Source organism: Leguminivora glycinivorella, chromosome 15, assembly GCF_023078275.1.
Source record: "Leguminivora glycinivorella isolate SPB_JAAS2020 chromosome 15, LegGlyc_1.1, whole genome shotgun sequence".
Lineage (NCBI taxonomy): Eukaryota > Metazoa > Arthropoda > Insecta > Lepidoptera > Tortricidae > Leguminivora > Leguminivora glycinivorella.
The window spans coordinates 2,316,615-2,337,734 of record NC_062985.1 but is presented as its reverse complement, the minus strand read 5'-3'; the positions used below and the strand labels follow the sequence as shown (position 1 = coordinate 2,337,734).

Genomic DNA, 21,120 nt, shown 5'->3' with positions numbered 1-21,120 from the left:
AAAGTTTACCACAAATAATAAAATTCATTAAATTTTTCACCAATGCATATTTCCAATCATGTTTCCAATAATTACACTACCAAGGTTATACCAACTTAAACATGCAGCTCAAAAACCAAACTATACACGTTATTCAACGGTAAAACTGCTCAAATTTGATTTCAATAACTGCATTATTATTTGCAGAAAAGTCAGATGCGCGTCATCAATGAAATTTGTCTCGCTGTGAAAAGAAATATGGCCGCCACAGCTGTCAACTTGTGAATGAAGATATCATTGTTAACACCTTTTTACTATTTTCTCTTTATAAAATATCTTGTAATCTGTATAAATATTGTGATAAAGTCTAGTTTTGATATAAATTTAGTTTTTGACTAGTTTCTAGTAATTTGGTTAGTAATATTTGTATAGAAAGCCACTGGTCATTAGAAATACGTTCCCCGGTCATTATTGGCGTGTAAAAGTTTTTGTTACAATTAATTTTATGGACATTTACGTAATTGTCGTGGTAAAGAGATATGTGGGCGAGGACAAATTGCCTTCGTTTCTTAAGTAATTTATGGTGGTCAGTTACACGTGGCCTCTTTGTGTGGAATAATGGTAACAATGTCAAAGTGATCATTTTAAAGGTGGTAAAATCGATTTTTTGCTCCAAATTAGGCGGCAATAGGCTAGTTTCCTACTAGTCAAATCAGCTTCTTTTTAAGAACTGTGGTTCTTTTTAAGAAGAATTACTATGAAATACTGAGGAGTGACGTCACGGTCCATTCATTTATCTACTTTATAATATAGCTTTCTCTTTGACTTATTAAATAGAAATTATGTTTCAACATAACTACTGTCCACATTTTTCTTCTAATTATGTGTTGCGTTATTTCGTGCACTGCATAACAGTTATTTGTTATACAAGGGGGCAAAGTTGTATTTTAACGCCGAGTGTGGAATTGAAAAACGAGCAAGTGATAGGAGAATAGAATCCTGAACTTGCGAGTTTTTTAACACACGAGAAGTAAAATACATTTGCACCCGAGTGTAACACAAAACTTTTCCCCTCACTATAGCGAGGAAACTACAACGCAAAAAATGCGTTTATCACTGCTTCCAGTAGTTCCACGGGTGGTAAATCATCTTTATTACTAGATTCACCTACTTTTATCAATTTTAAAGCAGTTAATTTGACTTTATTCAAGGTCAAATTACTTTACCCACTAGTGGATAAAATGCGTTTTTACGCGCTGGTATTAAAGGACAAAACACGTGTTTCCGAGCTAGTGAGGGGAAAAATATTTTATTAAGAGTAGGTATAGGAAACTAGCCTATTGGTACTACATATACACATACAGTACAGTCTAATGTCATCTTGTCAAGCGATTACGATACGATTTAGCGACGATTTACGTCTGAGACATGAAGTCAGTTTTAAAAGGGCCACTTTTTGTTTGATTGACTTTTAACTTATTCGATCCATATCGTATGTAGAGCTAATATTTCACGTAGGTAGGAGTTCGAACTGAGGAAAAATTAGTGAAGAATTTCAAACTAAAGGTTTCCTAAGAGTCTGATTCAGATTTCACAAAGTTTTAGTCCGTTTTCACATTAACCGATCCGATATCGGATGTCGGAGGGATTTCACTGGAAAAAATCGGTCCTATATCCGATATCGGATCGGAAAATGTGAAAACGCACTTACGGTTTTGATAGTACTGAAGATCGCTAATTCTAGTTGTGAACACGTATTGAAATGAAGCTCGTGGGAGGTACCTACGCTGGCTATGCTACGATTGTGATCAATGCGATCATTAATCATTATTATACCAAATAATCACCTAAACGAAGATCGACCTCCTGAATGTTTCATCACAATGACCACGTACAAAGTATAACTTAACAGTAGTAGTATTTTAACTTTTTGATACGGAATTAAAAATAATTTTTCAGTACAGGTGGTGTTTTTTTTACGCACTAGTGCGAGAAGTGGTTCATTATATGCCAGGTCGAAACTTCGGAGGCTCATCTGTATTGAAAAACGTCGTACGATACACGTGCGAAAAGGAAATTCGTAACTCGTGTCGATTTAAAACACTCCCTTCGGTCGTGTTTTAATTTATCGCCACTCGTTTCGAACTTCCTTTTTTACGCACTTGTATCGTAATGTACTATTTCAGTACAGATGGTGTTTTTTTTACGCACTAGTGCGAGAAGTGGTTCATTATATGGCAGGTCGAAACTTCGGAGGTCCATCTGTACTGAAAAACGTCGTTCGATACACGTTCGAAAAGGGAATTCGTAACTCGTGTCGATTTAAAACACTCCCTTCGGTCGTGTTTTAATTTATCGCCACTCGTTTCGAACTTCCTCTTTTTCGCACTTGTATCGAAATGTACTAAACTTTAAATAGAATAACGTTATGTAATCGTCTAATAAGAATATTAATCAGCCTGTACTTAGATCTCTTTCAAATGTGCCATTTCATTTAGTACCATGGCCTCATTTCTCTAAACTCCCAAACCAAACCAAACTCTCGAAGCTACAAGTTACAAGTGGTTGTCAATGTCTAATATGACAAGTTGGAAAGAGACGTCCGCTTGTAACTTGTAACTTTCAGTTTTGAGAAATGGTCACCTGCCGGCGTATTGTGATTCCAATTTTATCATTTATCCACGTGGATAAAGCATCCGTCACGCTTTGGCAAGTATGTCAGTGTGAGAGTGACAGTTGTCTTATCCACGTGGACAAGTGATAAAATTGGAAGCATGATACGCCGGCTGGGGGCCGATTTTTGAGTCTCACGGCGTTCGAATTCAGAAAATTGTCACTGAAAATAATAAGCAGTTCACCGTTTTCAACCGGTATTTTAGTGACAATGAGACTCAAAAATCGGCCGTCTGGTATACATTTCTTATGTTAAAGTATGCCTCGTAATACTATTTTAAAAGGTCATCAAATTGGACAAATAATAAAAACGCCAAAAACAGGTTTCTACGCCTTATTAAATTAACCCTAATTATGTTACCCTTACACAATCTATCAAATGTCCTATAAGAAAGGTTTCTAATAGGCTAATAGCATTAATACCTAATTTACGCTAATCCGCAATAGGAAGCCACACTAGTGCTAGAAAAGTTGCCATTTCGTTTGTGATTCGTTCCTTCCTTATAGAAGGTTGGAGTACGGTGACCATGAGATAGGATACATTAACTAGTCCTCAGACTCAAATTGAGCGTAATAGTACAAGTACAGAAGGCCCACTGCTTTGATGTTCCCGAAATGCCGCCTTTTTAAATACCTACAAAATTCTTACAAAGAAACGAGCCGCACGTGCGCGGCGTCCGGTGATAGGGTTACCTATGGATCCATACGAATTAATACTCACATAAAATGTATACTATCATATTCAAATCTTGGGAACTTTCTAGGTATATATACTGTATTTATATATTTTGGTTCAAGTTCCAACATCACAAGCCTTATTGAACTTTTCCGTGGGACTTAATCAATAGTAGATCTGTGTAAGAATGTCTTATGGTATTTATTTTATTCAATATGTCTATTTAACTAAGTATTATTAGCCATTCCACACGCGGACATCGCTTAAAAAAACCTCGCGACGTAAAGTAACAATAGAAAGTGCAAACGTGCATTCCGTGAGAACGCGCGCCACCCCTGAGTAGGCCGCGAACTCGCGGCCATCAGGATGTACTTGTAGCGCGGCGATAGAATCGCGGAGTGAGCCGCCCCTGGCGTAATACCAATTCTAATGATTATTAGGATTCTAAGGATTAATTACATATAAGTATACCTGTATTTAATAAAAGGGTCACTGTTTTCATAGCATATTTTGACAATCCAAGAGAAAAGGTTCAATATTTTGAAAGTGGTAATAAATGTAACTATTGCTTAAATACCGATGATGTTCTCAATACTATGGAACACGATTCTGATTTTAGTTTCCTATTCTTGATATATGGATCATATAGCGAAAGACAGCTTAGTCTTGCGTGTCCTTCAGGAATCGGTATGCTGCATGGGCACCCTACAATCAGCGTACCGTCGGCAAGTATTACATGTCGAACAATCCTCTTACGTCTTACTATACGGCTTCCGAAACTTGCGGTTAGGCCTAATTTACCCGTAGGAAATATTTCACTAGCGATATTGACCCTTTAAGACTAAGAAAAGGCTCAAGAAGTATTACTGATGTGACCTTTGGCAAAGAATGATGCTAGGTTGGACCTTTCAACTCAATCCAAAGCTGATCCCAAACTCAAAAGCGGCATTTGACACATACCACAGAATATATAATAGTAAAAGTATTGAAGGAAAGGTTTGATGTTCACGAAATGCCGCCATTGTAAATTCTGCCCATAACCTAAGGAGACACAGCCTCTCTGTGTTCTACCGCTTGTATTGTAAATACAATCGCTGTGTTTTGAAAAATTTTTTGACATGATGCCGACGGCCAGGGTTCATGACTGCACCGCCCGCAGTTGACAGCAAGGTTATCAAAGACAACTGGTTGGAAGAGATAGGAGAACCCTTTTTCCTTTTGAGACTTGTAATAAATATTAACGGTACTCACCTTTTTTCTACCTAATGAACCTCCTCATTTTTAGGATACCTATCAAGATCTAGGTATGTAACTAAATATGTACCTATCTACAACAAACGTAGTTACATTCTGTTGGGTGAAACTATTTAGACTCTAAATCATATACTAGAAAGAGTTAAGAGTACTCGTAAGAGTGATAATTAGATTAAATATTAAATTAGTTAGCCATTTTCACTTTAAACATCATTTACATTTACATCCGTCATTATTTTGCCCAAAAATTCCATAACGACTCAAAATAAATCACATGTGCTTAACAAAAACCACCATTTTGGAAACAAACAGCAAATGGCGGACATGACCTGCACCTTCCGTTTCCCACCCTCGTAATTTACGATTTATTAATAAATTTTACATACATCATTAGGAATCACACTCACGGGAATACACTTATTAGTAGTTAAAGTATACGTTCTAGAATCGTGTGGGAAGGGCAGATGAAAGTGTTTTTTTTTAACAATAGGTATGGCTTGGATGCGAGTCTTTTAAGCCAAATGAAAATAGTTTGGAAGGGCGGTTTGCTTGAACAAATGGAAATAAAAATGCTTGATGATCTTAAAAAGTGTTTTTTGGACTTTTTAGTGTTTTTATTGGGCTTGACAGAAGAGGGTGTAAATTAGTGAAAATAATAATTATAGAACCATAAATGTCCCACTGTGTTGAGCACAGATGACTTCTCAGAAATGTAATTTTATTTTATTATAAGGTGGTTGTTTCTAAGAAAATTCCTCCATGAAGCTTTTGGATAGCCATTATTTAAGAAACAATCGAAAAAATATGTGTTACTTAGTGTTTACTTAGCTGTTTAAAAAGTGACATACCTAGTATTCCTAGTAACACAAGACCGTTACGAAAAACCAGCAAAAAAAAACTTTCCAAGAAACAAAATTTGATTAAGTGCATATTATTAAATAAAAGCTTTCTTCACAACCTGTTTCAATGTTTCGTAACAACCCCAACCAGTTGAACCCTTTTCTACCCTTACATCAGGTGTTTGGACACTGGCTACCTTGTGCATCAAAGGGTTGAGTTTTTTTTATTATTTGGTTAAGTTGTTTTAGGTGACTACTGCACATAATTCAACTAGACATTATTGAACTAGAGTCGGACCGTGAAATAAATGCCATGAATGTACTAGAATGTGTGTTTTCACCGTTACCTACTAGTCTTCGATCGGCAAACTGATTTTTATCCACGACGGCACGCAGCGCAGAAGGTACGAGTATTATGCGTGAGAGATTGTGCGTTTGTTTGTGCAAACGAATATTACCGAATATCTCTTAAACTACTAAACCGATTTTAATGCGGTTTTCAGTAATGGGTTTGTGGTCTATTGGTGTATGTTCTTAGGTAGATTTTACGGTGATATTTTATTTAAATAGATAAATACATACTTATATACATAGAATACATCCATGACTCTGGAACAAATATCTGTGCTCGTCACACAAATAAATGCCCTTACGGGGATTCGAACCCGGGACCGCGGCGTAGCAGGCAGGGTCACTACCGACTGCGCCAGACCGGTCGTCAAAGTACAACACAACAACAACAAGTACACAAGTATTTCGTCACTACTTTTAAAAAAACTTGTATCTTCATCTGTCAATGAAAAGAAAATTGTAGTAAGTATGTATGGAATGCATATAAACTTACTGCGTTTTAACTTTGAGGAACAGCGTGAGATACGAGATTTTTTAAAAGAAGTGACGATTTCACAGTAGTGGACAAGTATTTGCCGAGATTGTCCCCCAGGAATCGGATAAGGTTCGTCTTCCCGGTTTCCGTCCGAGGAAGTCGCACGTGCTTGGTGTCCGTTACACTAGGAACTTGCGGTTTGTACAGGCTTTTATACAGTGTGGTAAGTAAATACTTTTAATACTAGTGGCCACTTAGGGTGGAATCACATCTATAATCATCGATCCGCATGATAAGTCTGGCTGAGTCGGTAGTGACCCTGCCTGCTAACTCTAGTCTCCGATATGGTGTGGTCTTATGGGGAGCCAGTACTGATGCCCTGGACCTCTTCATCCTTCAAAAGAAATGTATACGTATTTTAGCAAATATAAGGATTCCTAATAGCTGCTGCCCCTTCTTCAAACAATACGAGCTCCTTACACTGCCGGGTATATACATAATGGAGGCCGTTATCTTCGCACGGAAAAACCCTGACCTGTTTGAGGCTAAAGTAGACACATATAAAACTAGAAGCCAGTATAGAAATAAGCTAAAAACACCTGACTCGAACTTGGCTATATATAGAAACGGTCCCCATTTTTTATGTATCCGCATAGTTAACAAAATCCCTGATGACATCAAATTAGAAAATAATGACAATTTATTCCATAAGAAATTGAAAAGTTTTCTCATACACAAATGTTACTACTCAGTGGAGGAGTTTTTTAATGACGAAACCTTTTAGTACCTAACTTAAAATTTCCAAAAAAAAAACGTTTTTTTTTTTTTTTGTTACATATATTTTAAATTTAATTGAAATCATTTATTCCTAAATCGTATTACTCGAATTATATTATGCTATGACCAAAAATTATTATATAATAATTCCACCTATCCAAATTATTAACTAACTACATGGCCTGAAACTTAGTATTAAGCTAGATATAAGTAATTTGTGTGCCCTGACAGGGTGTCATGGAAGCTATTTGTAAAATTTTAAGATCCTATGTACATGACTTATACAAATAAACATCTTATCTTATCTTATCTTATCTTATCTAAGTCGCGGTCCTGGCATTTACCTCTATTGTAATGAGCACAGATATTTATTCCTAAGTCATGGATGTTTTTCTATGTATATAAGTATGTATTTATCTATTTAAGTATGTATATCGTCGCTTAGCACCCATAGCTTTACTTAGTTTGGGGCTAAGTTGATCTGTGTAAAGTGTCCCCAATATTTATTTATGTATTATTTAAGTACCTAATGTAGGTACCTATAAGAAATCGCACGCATGCTTTCAGCTTTCTGACGCATAAGTATCTTCATACTAACGAGTGATTTCTCGTACTTACCTGCTGTGACTTCACCTGTAAAAAAAATAAAATGAAAAAAAAAAAAAAAACTACAACCGTAAAAAAAAAAACTACAACTGTAGATCGTTCTCGCATTGCAATTTCAATGTTATTGCGTATATTGTTCATATTTATTTGCAATGTTGTTAGTGTTAATGCGAGAACGTTCATATACAAATTGTTCATACTTATTTCTGCCATGTCTTTCGGGAATCGCTTTAAGGCCGCTATAGACGGACAAAGTTTGCTTGCAGTTGGGTTGCAGTGCCGCCATCTGTCAATGAATGACGGTGATACTAGCTTATTAGTTATTCGTTCTCGTAGTTTAATACTTCAAATGTTGCAAATAGAAAGATGAAATTTTATCGTACTAAAAACCCAATTAAAAGCACGCATCTTGGCCCAAACTTGCATTTAAATACATGCTTATCACACTTATCAGCATTTATTACTGACCTAATAAAAATATTTAAATTTCAATTAAATTACCTGCATTAAGACGCTACAGGAGCGAAAATGCTAAAATGGAAAGGAGCCCCCCTTTCAATTTGGGAAATTTAGCTAAATATACTAGTTTTATTAACAAGATTTATAGAAAAAAAAAATTGTCGGACCGTTTAGTTTTTTTGGCCAGTTGTTACCAATCTTGAGCATCACACCTTTTTTTTGCGCCATAATGAAAAAGGTCGTTTTTGGAAATTTTTGATTAGCTCTAGCATCTTTAAAAATAAAAATATCAAAACCGTCCGACATAGAAAAAAAAATAACAATATGTGTTGAAAAAATCATTGCTCTATCTTCAAAAACCAGGGAGGAAATAGTCTAGAGCGTTTGTATGGAGAATTGACCCGTCCTGTATCGTTTTAAAACACAAGTATCCGCGTTAAAAAAAACTAAAAGCTTTCTTTTTAAAATTCATCGGCTCTAAACATAATTCCATTGCCTTTTATATTTTTATAAAGACAATTCGTAAGCAACTTCCCGCCATAATATTTCCATACCCTTCGATTTACCAAGTTAAATTTACAATCGCTGAAATTCGAATCGTATGAAAATTGTCCCTATAACAGACCCTTAAGAGCGTTTTATCATTGTTCGGGTTGAGTTTTTAAGTTTGTTTACAATAATAATATAAGACACTGTCAAAATTGAAAATGATTCAAAAGTAGTTCTTATTATAAGTGCATAAGGATACTGTTGTAGTGACGTAGCTACAGATGTTAATTTGCAAAGATGTGCAGTATGGAATACTGGCGAAGTAGGGGAAGTAATACTTCCTTTATAAGTTTTATAAAAACATTATGGGGGTTTAAAACCGATGGTTTTAAATCGAACAGCTTATTTTATTCATGGATAAAAGTAATATTTACATAATGTTGTGGCACACATACCCTTTTAACCAAATTTTATCTATACGTATGTATGTATTTCTATAGGTCTACCACAGCAGTTCTAAAAAAGTTTGTGCATAGCCACGTCAGTAAATTTTAATTGATCCTATTTTGTTACCAACATTAAGTAATATAAGTCAATAATTGTTATAGGTAATTAAGAAAATATAGATACTAGAAAACCTTAATGACGAAATAAAACTTGCTAAAATTTCAATTCATCAAAAAAATCTTGGTAACAAAGTAGGAATAAAAAAAAAAACAAATTTAACTTTTTCCTTAATTTTTATACAAACTTTTTGAGAATTGCTGAACAACGCTTTTTAAGGTTACAAAAGTTAAGGTGGTACCGGTAGAATATTAGTGATTAAGTCTATACATTGTAAAATTCAACATTATGTTTCATTTTATAAGTGGAAAAATTACTGTATTGGGTGGGACTCGAACTCACGGCATACTTAATTTCATGCAGTACGCAGATGTTTCTGCTTTAAAAAAAATAACATCCTTCTAACTTCTTCCGAGGAGAGAAGCTGACAGCAGAATGCATTTATTATTCTTAACCTATTTCTTAACCTATTTCTATTCAATAGGAAATCGGAATTACGAAGCGCTGGTAGCCTACCGGTAAGTACGTGTGACTTTCGTTCCGGAGGTCGCGGTTTTGAACCCCGGCTCGCACCAATGAGTTTTTCGGAATTTATGTGCGAAATATCATTTGATATTTGCCAGTCGCTTTTCGGTGAAGGAAAACATCGTGAGGAAACCGGACTAATTCCAATAAGGTCTAGTTTACCCTTCGGGTAGGAAGGTCAGATGGCAGCCGCTTTCGTAAAAACAAGTGCCTACGCCAAATCTTGGGATTAGTTGTCAAAGCGGATCCCAGGCTCCCATGAGCCGTGGCAAATGCCGATGCCGGGATAATGCAAGGAGGATGATGAGAAAATCGGAATTACCTACACTTTAAAAGGTACCTCTACTGCGTCTTACAAAGTGTTGAAAAGTTTTGAAAAACTTGGAAAAAGCCTTCATTGCACTTAAAAACTCGTTAAAAAATGTCGTTTTTATTCTGAAACTTTTAAAATTATTATACATTCTGATTGTTATTGAAGTTAGAACGAAGACACGAGCAAAGACTGATAAAAATGACAAAGATATACAAATCGAAGTTTAAAGGCAATGACCTAACCACGTGTTACGTGCTATCATTATATATCAAAATGTAATGTATGGTTTAAAGCAATAATTTTTTTTTTATAGAGGACCGATTTTCACGAAACATGGCTAAGAACACACCCGACTAACTCAGCTTTCAAACAAAAAAAAACTACATCGGTTCATACACACACACACACACACACACACACACACACACACACACACACACACACACACACACACACACACACACACACACACACACACACACACACACACACACACACACACACACACACACACACACACACGCACACACACACGCACGCATGCACGCACGCACGCACGCACGCACGCACTACTCTCTAGCAGGGGCGGCTCACTCCGCGTTTCTTTCGTACATTTCGACGGCCGCGAGTTCGCGGCCCATAAAGTTTGAACCTTCACGCTGCGCAATAGAACGCAATGTCGCATGCAGTCCGGTTGTTGAGAGTGAGCCTTCTGTACTTGTACTTTTATATATTCTGTGTCTCTAGTTTGTTCGCTAGTTTGACGCTACCTATAACCAAAGAGGATCGAGTATTATAGAGTTACTGTCGAAGTAAAATGTGTAATCACTGTGTACCAAAGAACCTCCCCGCCACCCGATTGGCGTGAGTTTGGGTTCTTTGGACAAAGGGGCGCTGGTTCTGTCCGGAAATCGGCACCTTAGGAGGATTTTCACCGTTTCGGGGTGCAAAACAAATGAGGAGAACTTAAAAGAAAAATATATATAAATATGCCCTACACTCACCCGCGCTTCGTGTTGTAGGTCGCCGCGTAATATGGTACGGCTTTTCCGCTCGCCGTATATTAAACACAAATTTTCTTTAATTTTATCCGCAGTCCACCACCGCCGTGGACGTCAATTTTCTCTCTTCCACTGACATTATTTTTTCCTCTTGTCATAAAATTTTTAAACTTAGTTCCAAATATAAGTAGCGTCTTTTGCGCATGCCCCATTCCCCATACGAAATAAATATATATGATAAAATGATGTGCGAGTGAGACATGACATGTAAACAATTTAGAAACGTTCCGAAACTGGTATTAAAACTAAACATTCCCCCGCCCGAGAAAGGCTAAAGCCTTTATCAACAACAAACAAATAAAACACTAAATTAAAACAATTTGGTAACGCTAACTCCGCTTAGTCGTCCAAAGGAAGCCTACAAATTTTAACAACAGGCCGCGTGAGGCTACCTGTAGAAGTTTTAAGACGTACTACCCTAACAACACCGTCTTTGCCGGGTAGCAGATCTTCTATCCTACCTAACTTCCATTTTAGAGGAGGTAAATTCTCCTCCTTTATCAGGACAAGATCACCCAGCTGAGGCGGATCAGTTGGAGATGTCCATTTTCTACGCATTTGAAGAGAATGGAGGTATTGTTCACTCCATTTTCTCCACAACCGTTGAGACATAGCTTGTATTAAGTTAAACCGATTCAACCGTGAGTTCGGAATGTCTTCGAAATTGTACTCCGGAACCGAAAGCAAAGGTCTTCCAATAAGTAAATGAGCAGGCGTCAAAACCTCCAATTCATTAGGATCTTGGGTCAATGGGCATAGAGGACGACAATTAAGGACTGCCTCCACCCTGGTAAATACCGTTACCAATTCGTCAAACGTCAAAACCTGTTCACCTATGACGCGCCGCAATAGTGTCTTAGCCGACTTTACGGTCGCCTCAAAAAGACCACCGAAATGTGGCGCCGCTGGCGAATTAAACCGCCACGTTATAGACTGTTTGGCCGCGCCGTCGCTAAGCCCTTGTTGTGCTTCCTCAGAAGCCAAATATTTCCGCACATCATCCAAGTATCTGTTGGCACCTGTATAATTGGTTCCGCAATCTGAACGTATCACACTCGGCATTCCGCGTCGAGATGTGAACCGTGTCAAAGCCGCAAGAAACCCTTCTGTCGAAAGGTCAGTGACACACTCCAAATGAACCCCTTTGGATGCAGAGCAGATAAATACGCAAAGATACGCCTTCAGAATTTTTGCGTTCCGCAAACGAGACTGCTTAATGCTGAATGGACCAGCAAAGTCAGTTTGAACTGTGTGAAACACACCAGTTGAATTAACTCGATCCCATGGCAGCGCTGACATAATCGGCGCTGTTGGTCTGGCTTTGGTTTTAAAACATTTCATACACTTGAAAATTCGTGTACGAATCACTTGTCCCGCAGAAAGAATCCAAAATTGCCGCTGTAATACCGACATCAAAACCGTTGCCCCCGCGTGGCAATAGGTCACATGAAAATGATCCACGATCAAAACCGTTAGAGCATGTGATTTTGGTAAAATCACCGGATGTTTCCGTGGAAAAGACAAACTTGAATGCTCCAAACGACCTCCAACGCGCAATAAACCGTCATCCGCAATAAACGGCAAAAGCCGACGTAGCCGCTTGGAACATTGTTTATTCTGGTCTAAGCAGTGGATATCATCCGTAAACTCCTCCTGCTGAACCAATTTGATTAACCGCTGCAAAGCGAACCGTCGCTCTGGGACTGATAATACCCCCCTAAGTTTCTCGGACAAAGGCCTGGCATTGTTGACAAACCGGAAACAATATGCTACGACCGTCAATAGCATATTTAAACAACTAAACCGCGTAAAAATATTATCTTTGTCAACAATCCCGACCAGGGCCTGAACATTTACCTTCACTTTCCGCAATCCAGGTAATGGATCTTCCGCTTTGTCCATTATATTCCTGGGCCAGGTCTCCGCATCACCTGACAACCAAGGAGGTCCCCACCATAAAGGATGCTCCAATAGTACTGACGCGCGACAACCGCGACTCGCGACATCAGCAGGGTTCATTTCTGAAGGTAAGTGTCTCCAGGCTATATTTAAACCGCAATTTAGAATCTGAGAAACTCGATTGCCCTCAAAAGTCTGCAACAAATGTGGCGATGTCTTCAACCACGAGAGAACGATAGTGCTGTCACACCATCCGAAGATTCCGTCTATCGTCAGGTCATCACTGATTGCAGCAACAACGTATTTCAAAAGTCTGACAAGCAATGCCGCACCGCTTAATTCAAGTTTCGGGATAGTTAGTTTCGATTTAACCGGCGAGACTCGCGATTTTGCCATCATCAAACTAACCTTGACCCTTCCGTCATGTCCTACAGTCCTCAGATAAACCGCTGCACCATACCAAAGTTCTGATGCATCTGAGAAACCATGCAGAGAACACGATTTGACGTCTAATAAGACAAAGCGTTCCAACCGCAGATTTGAAATGAGAGGCATATCCTTTAAAATGCCTTGCCATTCCGCAACTACGTCATCAGGAGCGTTTGCATCCCATGACAAATTTTTCAGCCAGAGTTGTTGCATGAGGACCTTACCCTGAAATATTACTGGGCAGATCCACCCCAAAGGATCAAATGCCCTAGCTAAAGTTGACAAGATTGACCGTTTAGTACAGCCGCTAGTGTCATCCAGCTTAGTACGATATGAGAAACAGTCACTGCTAGAATCCCACTGAACGCCCAGGATTTTATAGAAACTAGGCCCATCCGCATTGTCAAATATCTTTCGAGGTTTTTCTAAATGCTCCTCTTCTATGTCCTTTAAGACTTCCTTACTGCTTGACGTCCATTTACTAAACTCAAAACCGCCAGAGCGTAGTAAATCTGTCAGTTCCTGCTTCAACTTGCCTGCGTCTTCTATGGAATCGGCTCCGCCTAAAATGTCATCCATATACACCGAAGACCGCAGAAGTTGTGCCGCAGCAGGAAACTGCATCTCTTCGTCATCTGCCAACTGCCTTAGCGTCCGAATCGCAAGGTATGGGCTTGACTTCATTCCGTATGTTACGGTATTTAGCCGATACACACGCAAAGGTAAGTCTGGGGACTCCCGCCAGAAAATGAGCTGGAAACGCCGATCCTCCTCAGCAATCAAAATCTGTCTAAACATCATCCTGATGTCCGTTGTAAACACGTAACGATGTAGCCTAAACCTACATATAATTTCCGCGATATCCCGCTGTAGTTTTGGACCCGCATGCAAACAATCATTTAGCGCAACACCATTAGTAGATGCGCAACTAGCGTCAAAAACTACGCGAATCTTATCAGAATCCTTTTTAAAAATTCCATGATGAGGTATAATGTAACTACCACTGGCGTAGTCGTTTGGTTCCCCTTCACACAGTGACATGTGTCCTGTTTCGGCGTACTCCCGCATAAACTCCGTGTATTTCTCCCTGAAGACCTCGTTGCCTTTTGCAAGGAGCCGCCTCTCCATGGCTAAAAACCGCTTCATAGCTATGGGTACAGTGTTACCGAGTTCAGGGGCGTCCGATATAAAAGGCAACCGTGCTGAGTATCTACCCTCTTCAGTCCGTGAATGGGTGTCTCTAAAAATGGTCTCGCATTCAAGATCTTTAGGGTTTTCCGCCTTAAACGGGATGTCTTCAACCTCCCAGAACCGTTCTAAGATCCGATCTGTGCTTGTGCTACAGAAAAAGGCCTGAGACGCACAAGGAATTCGAAGGGAAACTCCAATATTAACAGGACCTGACAAAACGTGTCCGAACACCGTTTTTGTCACCCGTGGAATGTGATCATGGATTTTGATGCGTCCGCTGAGTACAATGTCACAAAGTAAATCCTCACCTAATAAAATATAAATCTCTCGACTCACAAAGAACTGTTCATCCGCAAGATCCAGTCCCCGATAATTATCCGCCAACTGAGCCGGCAACGAATATCCAGGCAGGTTATAACTGATTTTATTTAAGACATTAGCCGTGGTCACCAGCACTGGCTGATCCGTCAGCCTAGGTGTCATGGTCAGATTAACTGCTCCCCTACAACCGGTTATAGGAGTACAGCCCAGTCCTGTGATTGGGTCGTCAGGCTTAAACCGCTCTAAGCCTAACCTCTGCACACAGGACTCCGAAATGAATGTGCTCTCGCTCCCTCCGTCCAGTAAGGCCCGCGCCTCCTGGTAGCGTCCGCTGCTATACAGAACTCTAATTATTGCCGTCGCAAGTAACACCTTTGGTTTCATTGCCTGTGATGCCATCAATCCAGAGACTCCAGGAACCGCACCTTCTGGATTGCCGCTGGTTAAGGGCGCACTGACAACAGGAACACTTGAAGAGGACGAGGCAGCATTGTGAGACTTCCCATTTGTAGCCACGTTTGACGTCAAACGTTGTTCACGATCTGAACCACTTGCCGGAATATCAAAATGCAATAAATAATGGTGTTTAGCCGAATTACACTTGTAACAATTCTTGTTATAAGTGCATTTATCAATGTTGTGACCGTTCAAACACTTGAAGCACAATCTAAGTGAAACGACCTGACGCTTCCTAGCTGCAGGCTTCATCTCCAGGAATTTCTCACACTTCGCAATAAAGTGTCCGCTTTTTCCGCATAACCGACACGTCGACGCCGAACCTGCACCTTGAAATGCCGCATGAGCCTTTACCGCCTGGCTCTGTCCACCACCAATGACACACTCCAAATGAACCCCTTTGGATGCAGAGCAGATAAATACGCAAAGATACGCCTTCAGAATTTTTGCGTTCCGCAAACGAGACTGCTTAATGCTGAATGGACCAGCAAAGTCAGTTTGAACTGTGTGAAACACACCAGTTGAATTAACTCGATCCCATGGCAGCGCTGACATAATCGGCGCTGTTGGTCTGGCTTTGGTTTTAAAACATTTCATACACTTGAAAATTCGTGTACGAATCACTTGTCCCGCAGAAAGAATCCAAAATTGCCGCTGTAATACCGACATCAAAACCGTTGCCCCCGCGTGGCAATAGGTCACATGAAAATGATCCACGATCAAAACCGTTAGAGCATGTGATTTTGGTAAAATCACCGGATGTTTCCGTGGAAAAGACAAACTTGAATGCTCCAAACGACCTCCAACGCGCAATAAACCGTCATCCGCAATAAACGGCAAAAGCCGACGTAGCCGCTTGGAACATTGTTTATTCTGGTCTAAGCAGTGGATATCATCCGTAAACTCCTCCTGCTGAACCAATTTGATTAACCGCTGCAAAGCGAACCGTCGCTCTGGGACTGATAATACCCCCCTAAGTTTCTCGGACAAAGGCCTGGCATTGTTGACAAACCGGAAACAATATGCTACGACCGTCAATAGCATATTTAAACAACTAAACCGCGTAAAAATATTATCTTTGTCAACAATCCCGACCAGGGCCTGAACATTTACCTTCACTTTCCGCAATCCAGGTAATGGATCTTCCGCTTTGTCCATTATATTCCTGGGCCAGGTCTCCGCATCACCTGACAACCAAGGAGGTCCCCACCATAAAGGATGCTCCAATAGTACTGACGCGCGACAACCGCGACTCGCGACATCAGCAGGGTTCATTTCTGAAGGTAAGTGTCTCCAGGCTATATTTAAACCGCAATTTAGAATCTGAGAAACTCGATTGCCCTCAAAAGTCTGCAACAAATGTGGCGATGTCTTCAACCACGAGAGAACGATAGTGCTGTCACACCATCCGAAGATTCCGTCTATCGTCAGGTCATCACTGATTGCAGCAACAACGTATTTCAAAAGTCTGACAAGCAATGCCGCACCGCTTAATTCAAGTTTCGGGATAGTTAGTTTCGATTTAACCGGCGAGACTCGCGATTTTGCCATCATCAAACTAACCTTGACCCTTCCGTCATGTCCTACAGTCCTCAGATAAACCGCTGCACCATACCAAAGTTCTGATGCATCTGAGAAACCATGCAGAGAACACGATTTGACGTCTAATAAGACAAAGCGTTCCAACCGCAGATTTGAAATGAGAGGCATATCCTTTAAAATGCCTTGCCATTCCGCAACTACGTCATCAGGAGCGTTTGCATCCCATGACAAATTTTTCAGCCAGAGTTGTTGCATGAGGACCTTACCCTGAAATATTACTGGGCAGATCCACCCCAAAGGATCAAATGCCCTAGCTAAAGTTGACAAGATTGACCGTTTAGTACAGCCGCTAGTGTCATCCAGCTTAGTACGATATGAGAAACAGTCACTGCTAGAATCCCACTGAACGCCCAGGATTTTATAGAAACTAGGCCCATCCGCATTGTCAAATATCTTTCGAGGTTTTTCTAAATGCTCCTCTTCTATGTCCTTTAAGACTTCCTTACTGCTTGACGTCCATTTACTAAACTCAAAACCGCCAGAGCGTAGTAAATCTGTCAGTTCCTGCTTCAACTTGCCTGCGTCTTCTATGGAATCGGCTCCGCCTAAAATGTCATCCATATACACCGAAGACCGCAGAAGTTGTGCCGCAGCAGGAAACTGCATCTCTTCGTCATCTGCCAACTGCCTTAGCGTCCGAATCGCAAGGTATGGGCTTGACTTCATTCCGTATGTTACGGTATTTAGCCGATACACACGCAAAGGTAAGTCTGGGGACTCCCGCCAGAAAATGAGCTGGAAACGCCGATCCTCCTCAGCAATCAAAATCTGTCTAAACATCATCCTGATGTCCGTTGTAAACACGTAACGATGTAGCCTAAACCTACATATAATTTCCGCGATATCCCGCTGTAGTTTTGGACCCGCATGCAAACAATCATTTAGCGCAACACCATTAGTAGATGCGCAACTAGCGTCAAAAACTACGCGAATCTTATCAGAATCCTTTTTAAAAATTCCATGATGAGGTATAATGTAACTACCACTGGCGTAGTCGTTTGGTTCCCCTTCACACAGTGACATGTGTCCTGTTTCGGCGTACTCCCGCATAAACTCCGTGTATTTCTCCCTGAAGACCTCGTTGCCTTTTGCAAGGAGCCGCCTCTCCATGGCTAAAAACCGCTTCATAGCTATGGGTACAGTGTTACCGAGTTCAGGGGCGTCCGATATAAAAGGCAACCGTGCTGAGTATCTACCCTCTTCAGTCCGTGAATGGGTGTCTCTAAAAATGGTCTCGCATTCAAGATCTTTAGGGTTTTCCGCCTTAAACGGGATGTCTTCAACCTCCCAGAACCGTTCTAAGATCCGATCTGTGCTTGTGCTACAGAAAAAGGCCTGAGACGCACAAGGAATTCGAAGGGAAACTCCAATATTAACAGGACCTGACAAAACGTGTCCGAACACCGTTTTTGTCACCCGTGGAATGTGATCATGGATTTTGATGCGTCCGCTGAGTACAATGTCACAAAGTAAATCCTCACCTAATAAAATATCAATCTCTCGACTCACAAAGAACTGTTCATCCGCAAGATCCAGTCCCCGATAATTATCCGCCAACTGAGCCGGCAACGAATATCCAGGCAGGTTATAACTGATTTTATTTAAGACATTAGCCGTGGTCACCAGCACTGGCTGATCCGTCAGCCTAGGTGTCATGGTCAGATTAACTGCTCCCCTACAACCGGTTATAGGAGTACAGCCCAGTCCTGTAATTGGGTCGTCAGGCTTAAACCGCTCTAAGCCTAACCTCTGCACACAGGACTCCGAAATGAATGTGCTCTCGCTCCCTCCGTCCAGTAAGGCCCGCGCCTCCTGGTAGCGTCCGCTGCTATCCAGAACTCTAATTATTGCCGTCGCAAGTAACACCTTTGGTTTCATTGCCTGTGATGCCATCAATCCAGAGACTCCAGGAACCGCACCTTCTGGATTGCCGCTGGTTAAGGGCGCACTGACAACAGGAACACTTGAAGAGGACGAGGCAGCATTGTGAGACTTCCCATTTGTAGCCACGTTTGACGTCAAACGTTGTTCACGATCTGAACCACTTGCCGGAATATCAAAATGCAATAAATAATGGTGTTTAGCCGAATTACACTTGTAACAATTCTTGTTATAAGTGCATTTATCAATGTTGTGACCGTTCAAACACTTGAAGCACAATCTAAGTGAAACGACCTGACGCTTCCTAGCTGCAGGCTTCATCTCCAGGAATTTCTCACACTTCGCAATAAAGTGTCCGCTTTTTCCGCATAACCGACACGTCGACGCCGAACCTGCACCTTGAAATGCCGCATGAGCCTTTACCGCCTGGCTCTGTCCACCACCAATACGTCTTCCCGCCGACGCACTGGCCTGTGGTTCCGCACTGGATTCCAAAATCCGTATTTCAGTTTCCAAAAACTTTATGAGGTCCGCGAAAGTGGGTAATTCTTTATCGGCGTGCTTGTCTTCAAAATGTTTCTTCAAGTTACCGTCTAACTTTTGGAAATTGATGTAGAAGAGCAAATAACACCACGAATCCACCGGAAATTCCATCTTTTCCAACGCTTTTGTGTTTTCAATTAATGTGTTCAAAAACATTTTTAAACCAGTTACCCCCTTAGAAGTTACATGAGGTGCACTTAATAAATTGTGCAACAAACGATCCGCTAACAACCTTTTGTTATTATATCGCGCATTCAATAAATCAATCGCGACCGAAAAATTATCTCCTGTGACTGATAGATGCTGAGTCAAAGTCTTTGGTTCGCCTAAAAGCGACCCCGCTAAATAATACATCTTCTCAGTATCCGATAAGGTGGCATCATTGCCCACCAACGACTGGAATAATTCCATAAAAGGAACAAACTCTTCCACCTGTCCCGCAAAGGTAGGAAGTTTCACTTTAGGGAGAACTACCCTATTCCGCGCGCTCTTAGGATTGTCATTATTGCTACCGCTGCTACAGCTATTATCCGCATTAGCTGAAGCGTTTAAATTTGTCAACCCTAAATGCCGTTGTTTAATAAAATAGTATTTTTTGTTATACGCGTCATACTCCTGAAGATGACTTTCCAAATCAAAGCTCTCTATATCCGCAGCAGAGAGCTGAAGTTCATAAAACATTTCCGTAAATGTCTCATAAACCTTTTCTAAGTCTTGAAACCGCACTATGAAATCACTTTCTTGTTCTGGAGACAATTCAGGATTCCGAGCCAACGCATCCAATACGTCAATACTACGACACGCTGTATGATGTTTCATTTGCAACAACTGTATCCGCCTAGCTGCCGCCATCTTTCCGTTGGTAGTATTTGAATACGTAACCCAAATCAATATAATCAATAGAATCCCAAACCCTAACACAAACCACAACATGAAAACTACACGTAACAATTACACATTATTTTTAATTAAAAGTTCCGCACTAGTAAATCACCGCAATAAATCTTGAAATTTTAAGGTGGCTCGCTTTCCATACAAAAAACATCTACCATTTATTTAGTCACCGCACACTACAACTAAATAAAAATATGCGCATACATCTACTATACATTATCCATCGTCGCAGTATTGAACGAAATACATTGTTTCATACAGAAATCATGGACAAATCCATGTGAATTTTTTATTAATTTTACGAAAATGTGCGTGCCAAATTTTGTGTACAGACACAGAGCCGTCATATTTCGCGCATTTTTAGTTGACATTGTCATCAGTGACACTTGGTTCTTGACAAGTAATTATTTAAAGATATTGGTTTACTTAACTCAAGCAGACTCAGAAATAATGACGCATTTTGTCAATAAAGATACATATCGTGTATTTCGACACTGCTAGTGTAAATCGAAATGGCGTCTCGGTTATATGCACCGACTATGAAGCATGAGATCACGAGTTCCATCCCGGAGTTTTTTTTAATCATTTGAACATTGTTTTGATTTATTAAGTTTTTTTTATATTTTTTAATGGAATATTTGACTATTACTATATTGCTTTCCTATTTTTTATTTTCATATATAAATACAATAAAATCCTTTATTATGCCTTTGTTGATAAAATAAAATATTACACGTCAGGTCAGGTACACAGGTCATAGTGTGGGCATAGTATTAGTAATGTGCTGACTTCCTTACATTTACTGAGCTAGTTGACCTATGTTATTGTTGTGTGAATGTTTTTCTTCAACAACTAAATAGTTA

General features: G+C 40.1%; 2 protein-coding genes across 2 annotated transcripts; both read right to left on the bottom strand.

Moving 5' to 3' along the window:
* Window positions 1–11,110: 11,110 nt before the first annotated feature.
* LOC125234263 lies at window positions 11,111–16,851 on the bottom strand. The gene is made up of 2 exons (XM_048140475.1): window positions 15,753–16,851; window positions 11,111–12,200 (listed from the first exon to the last, which is right to left on the bottom strand). Exons 1-2 carry the CDS (start codon window positions 16,610–16,612, stop codon window positions 11,381–11,383), a joined length of 1,680 nt encoding a protein of 559 aa, XP_047996432.1. The 5' UTR covers window positions 16,613–16,851; the 3' UTR covers window positions 11,111–11,380.
* On the bottom strand, window positions 16,680–20,215 carry LOC125234163. The gene is made up of 2 exons (XM_048140367.1): window positions 16,901–20,215; window positions 16,680–16,733 (listed from the first exon to the last, which is right to left on the bottom strand). Exons 1-2 carry the CDS (start codon window positions 20,213–20,215, stop codon window positions 16,680–16,682), a joined length of 3,369 nt encoding a protein of 1,122 aa, XP_047996324.1.
* Between the last annotated feature and the right edge of the window lie 905 nt (window positions 20,216–21,120).

Bases quoted from the DNA above. Each gene is read 5' to 3' on its own strand.
- LOC125234163 (XM_048140367.1), bottom strand. From the start codon at position 20,215: ATGGCGGCAGCTAGGCGGATACAGTTGTTGCAAATGAAACATCATACA. The intron at 16,734-16,900 runs GTTAGTTTGATG...ATGGTGTGACAG, and splicing joins GACATGACGGAAGGGTCAAG to CACTATCGTTCTCTCGTGGT.
- LOC125234263 (XM_048140475.1), bottom strand. From the start codon at position 16,612: ATGAACCCTGCTGATGTCGCGAGTCGCGGTTGTCGCGCGTCAGTACTA. The intron at 12,201-15,752 runs CTGCTCTGCATC...TTGCGTATTTAT, and splicing joins GCGTATCTTTGCGTATTTAT to CTGCTCTGCATCCAAAGGGG.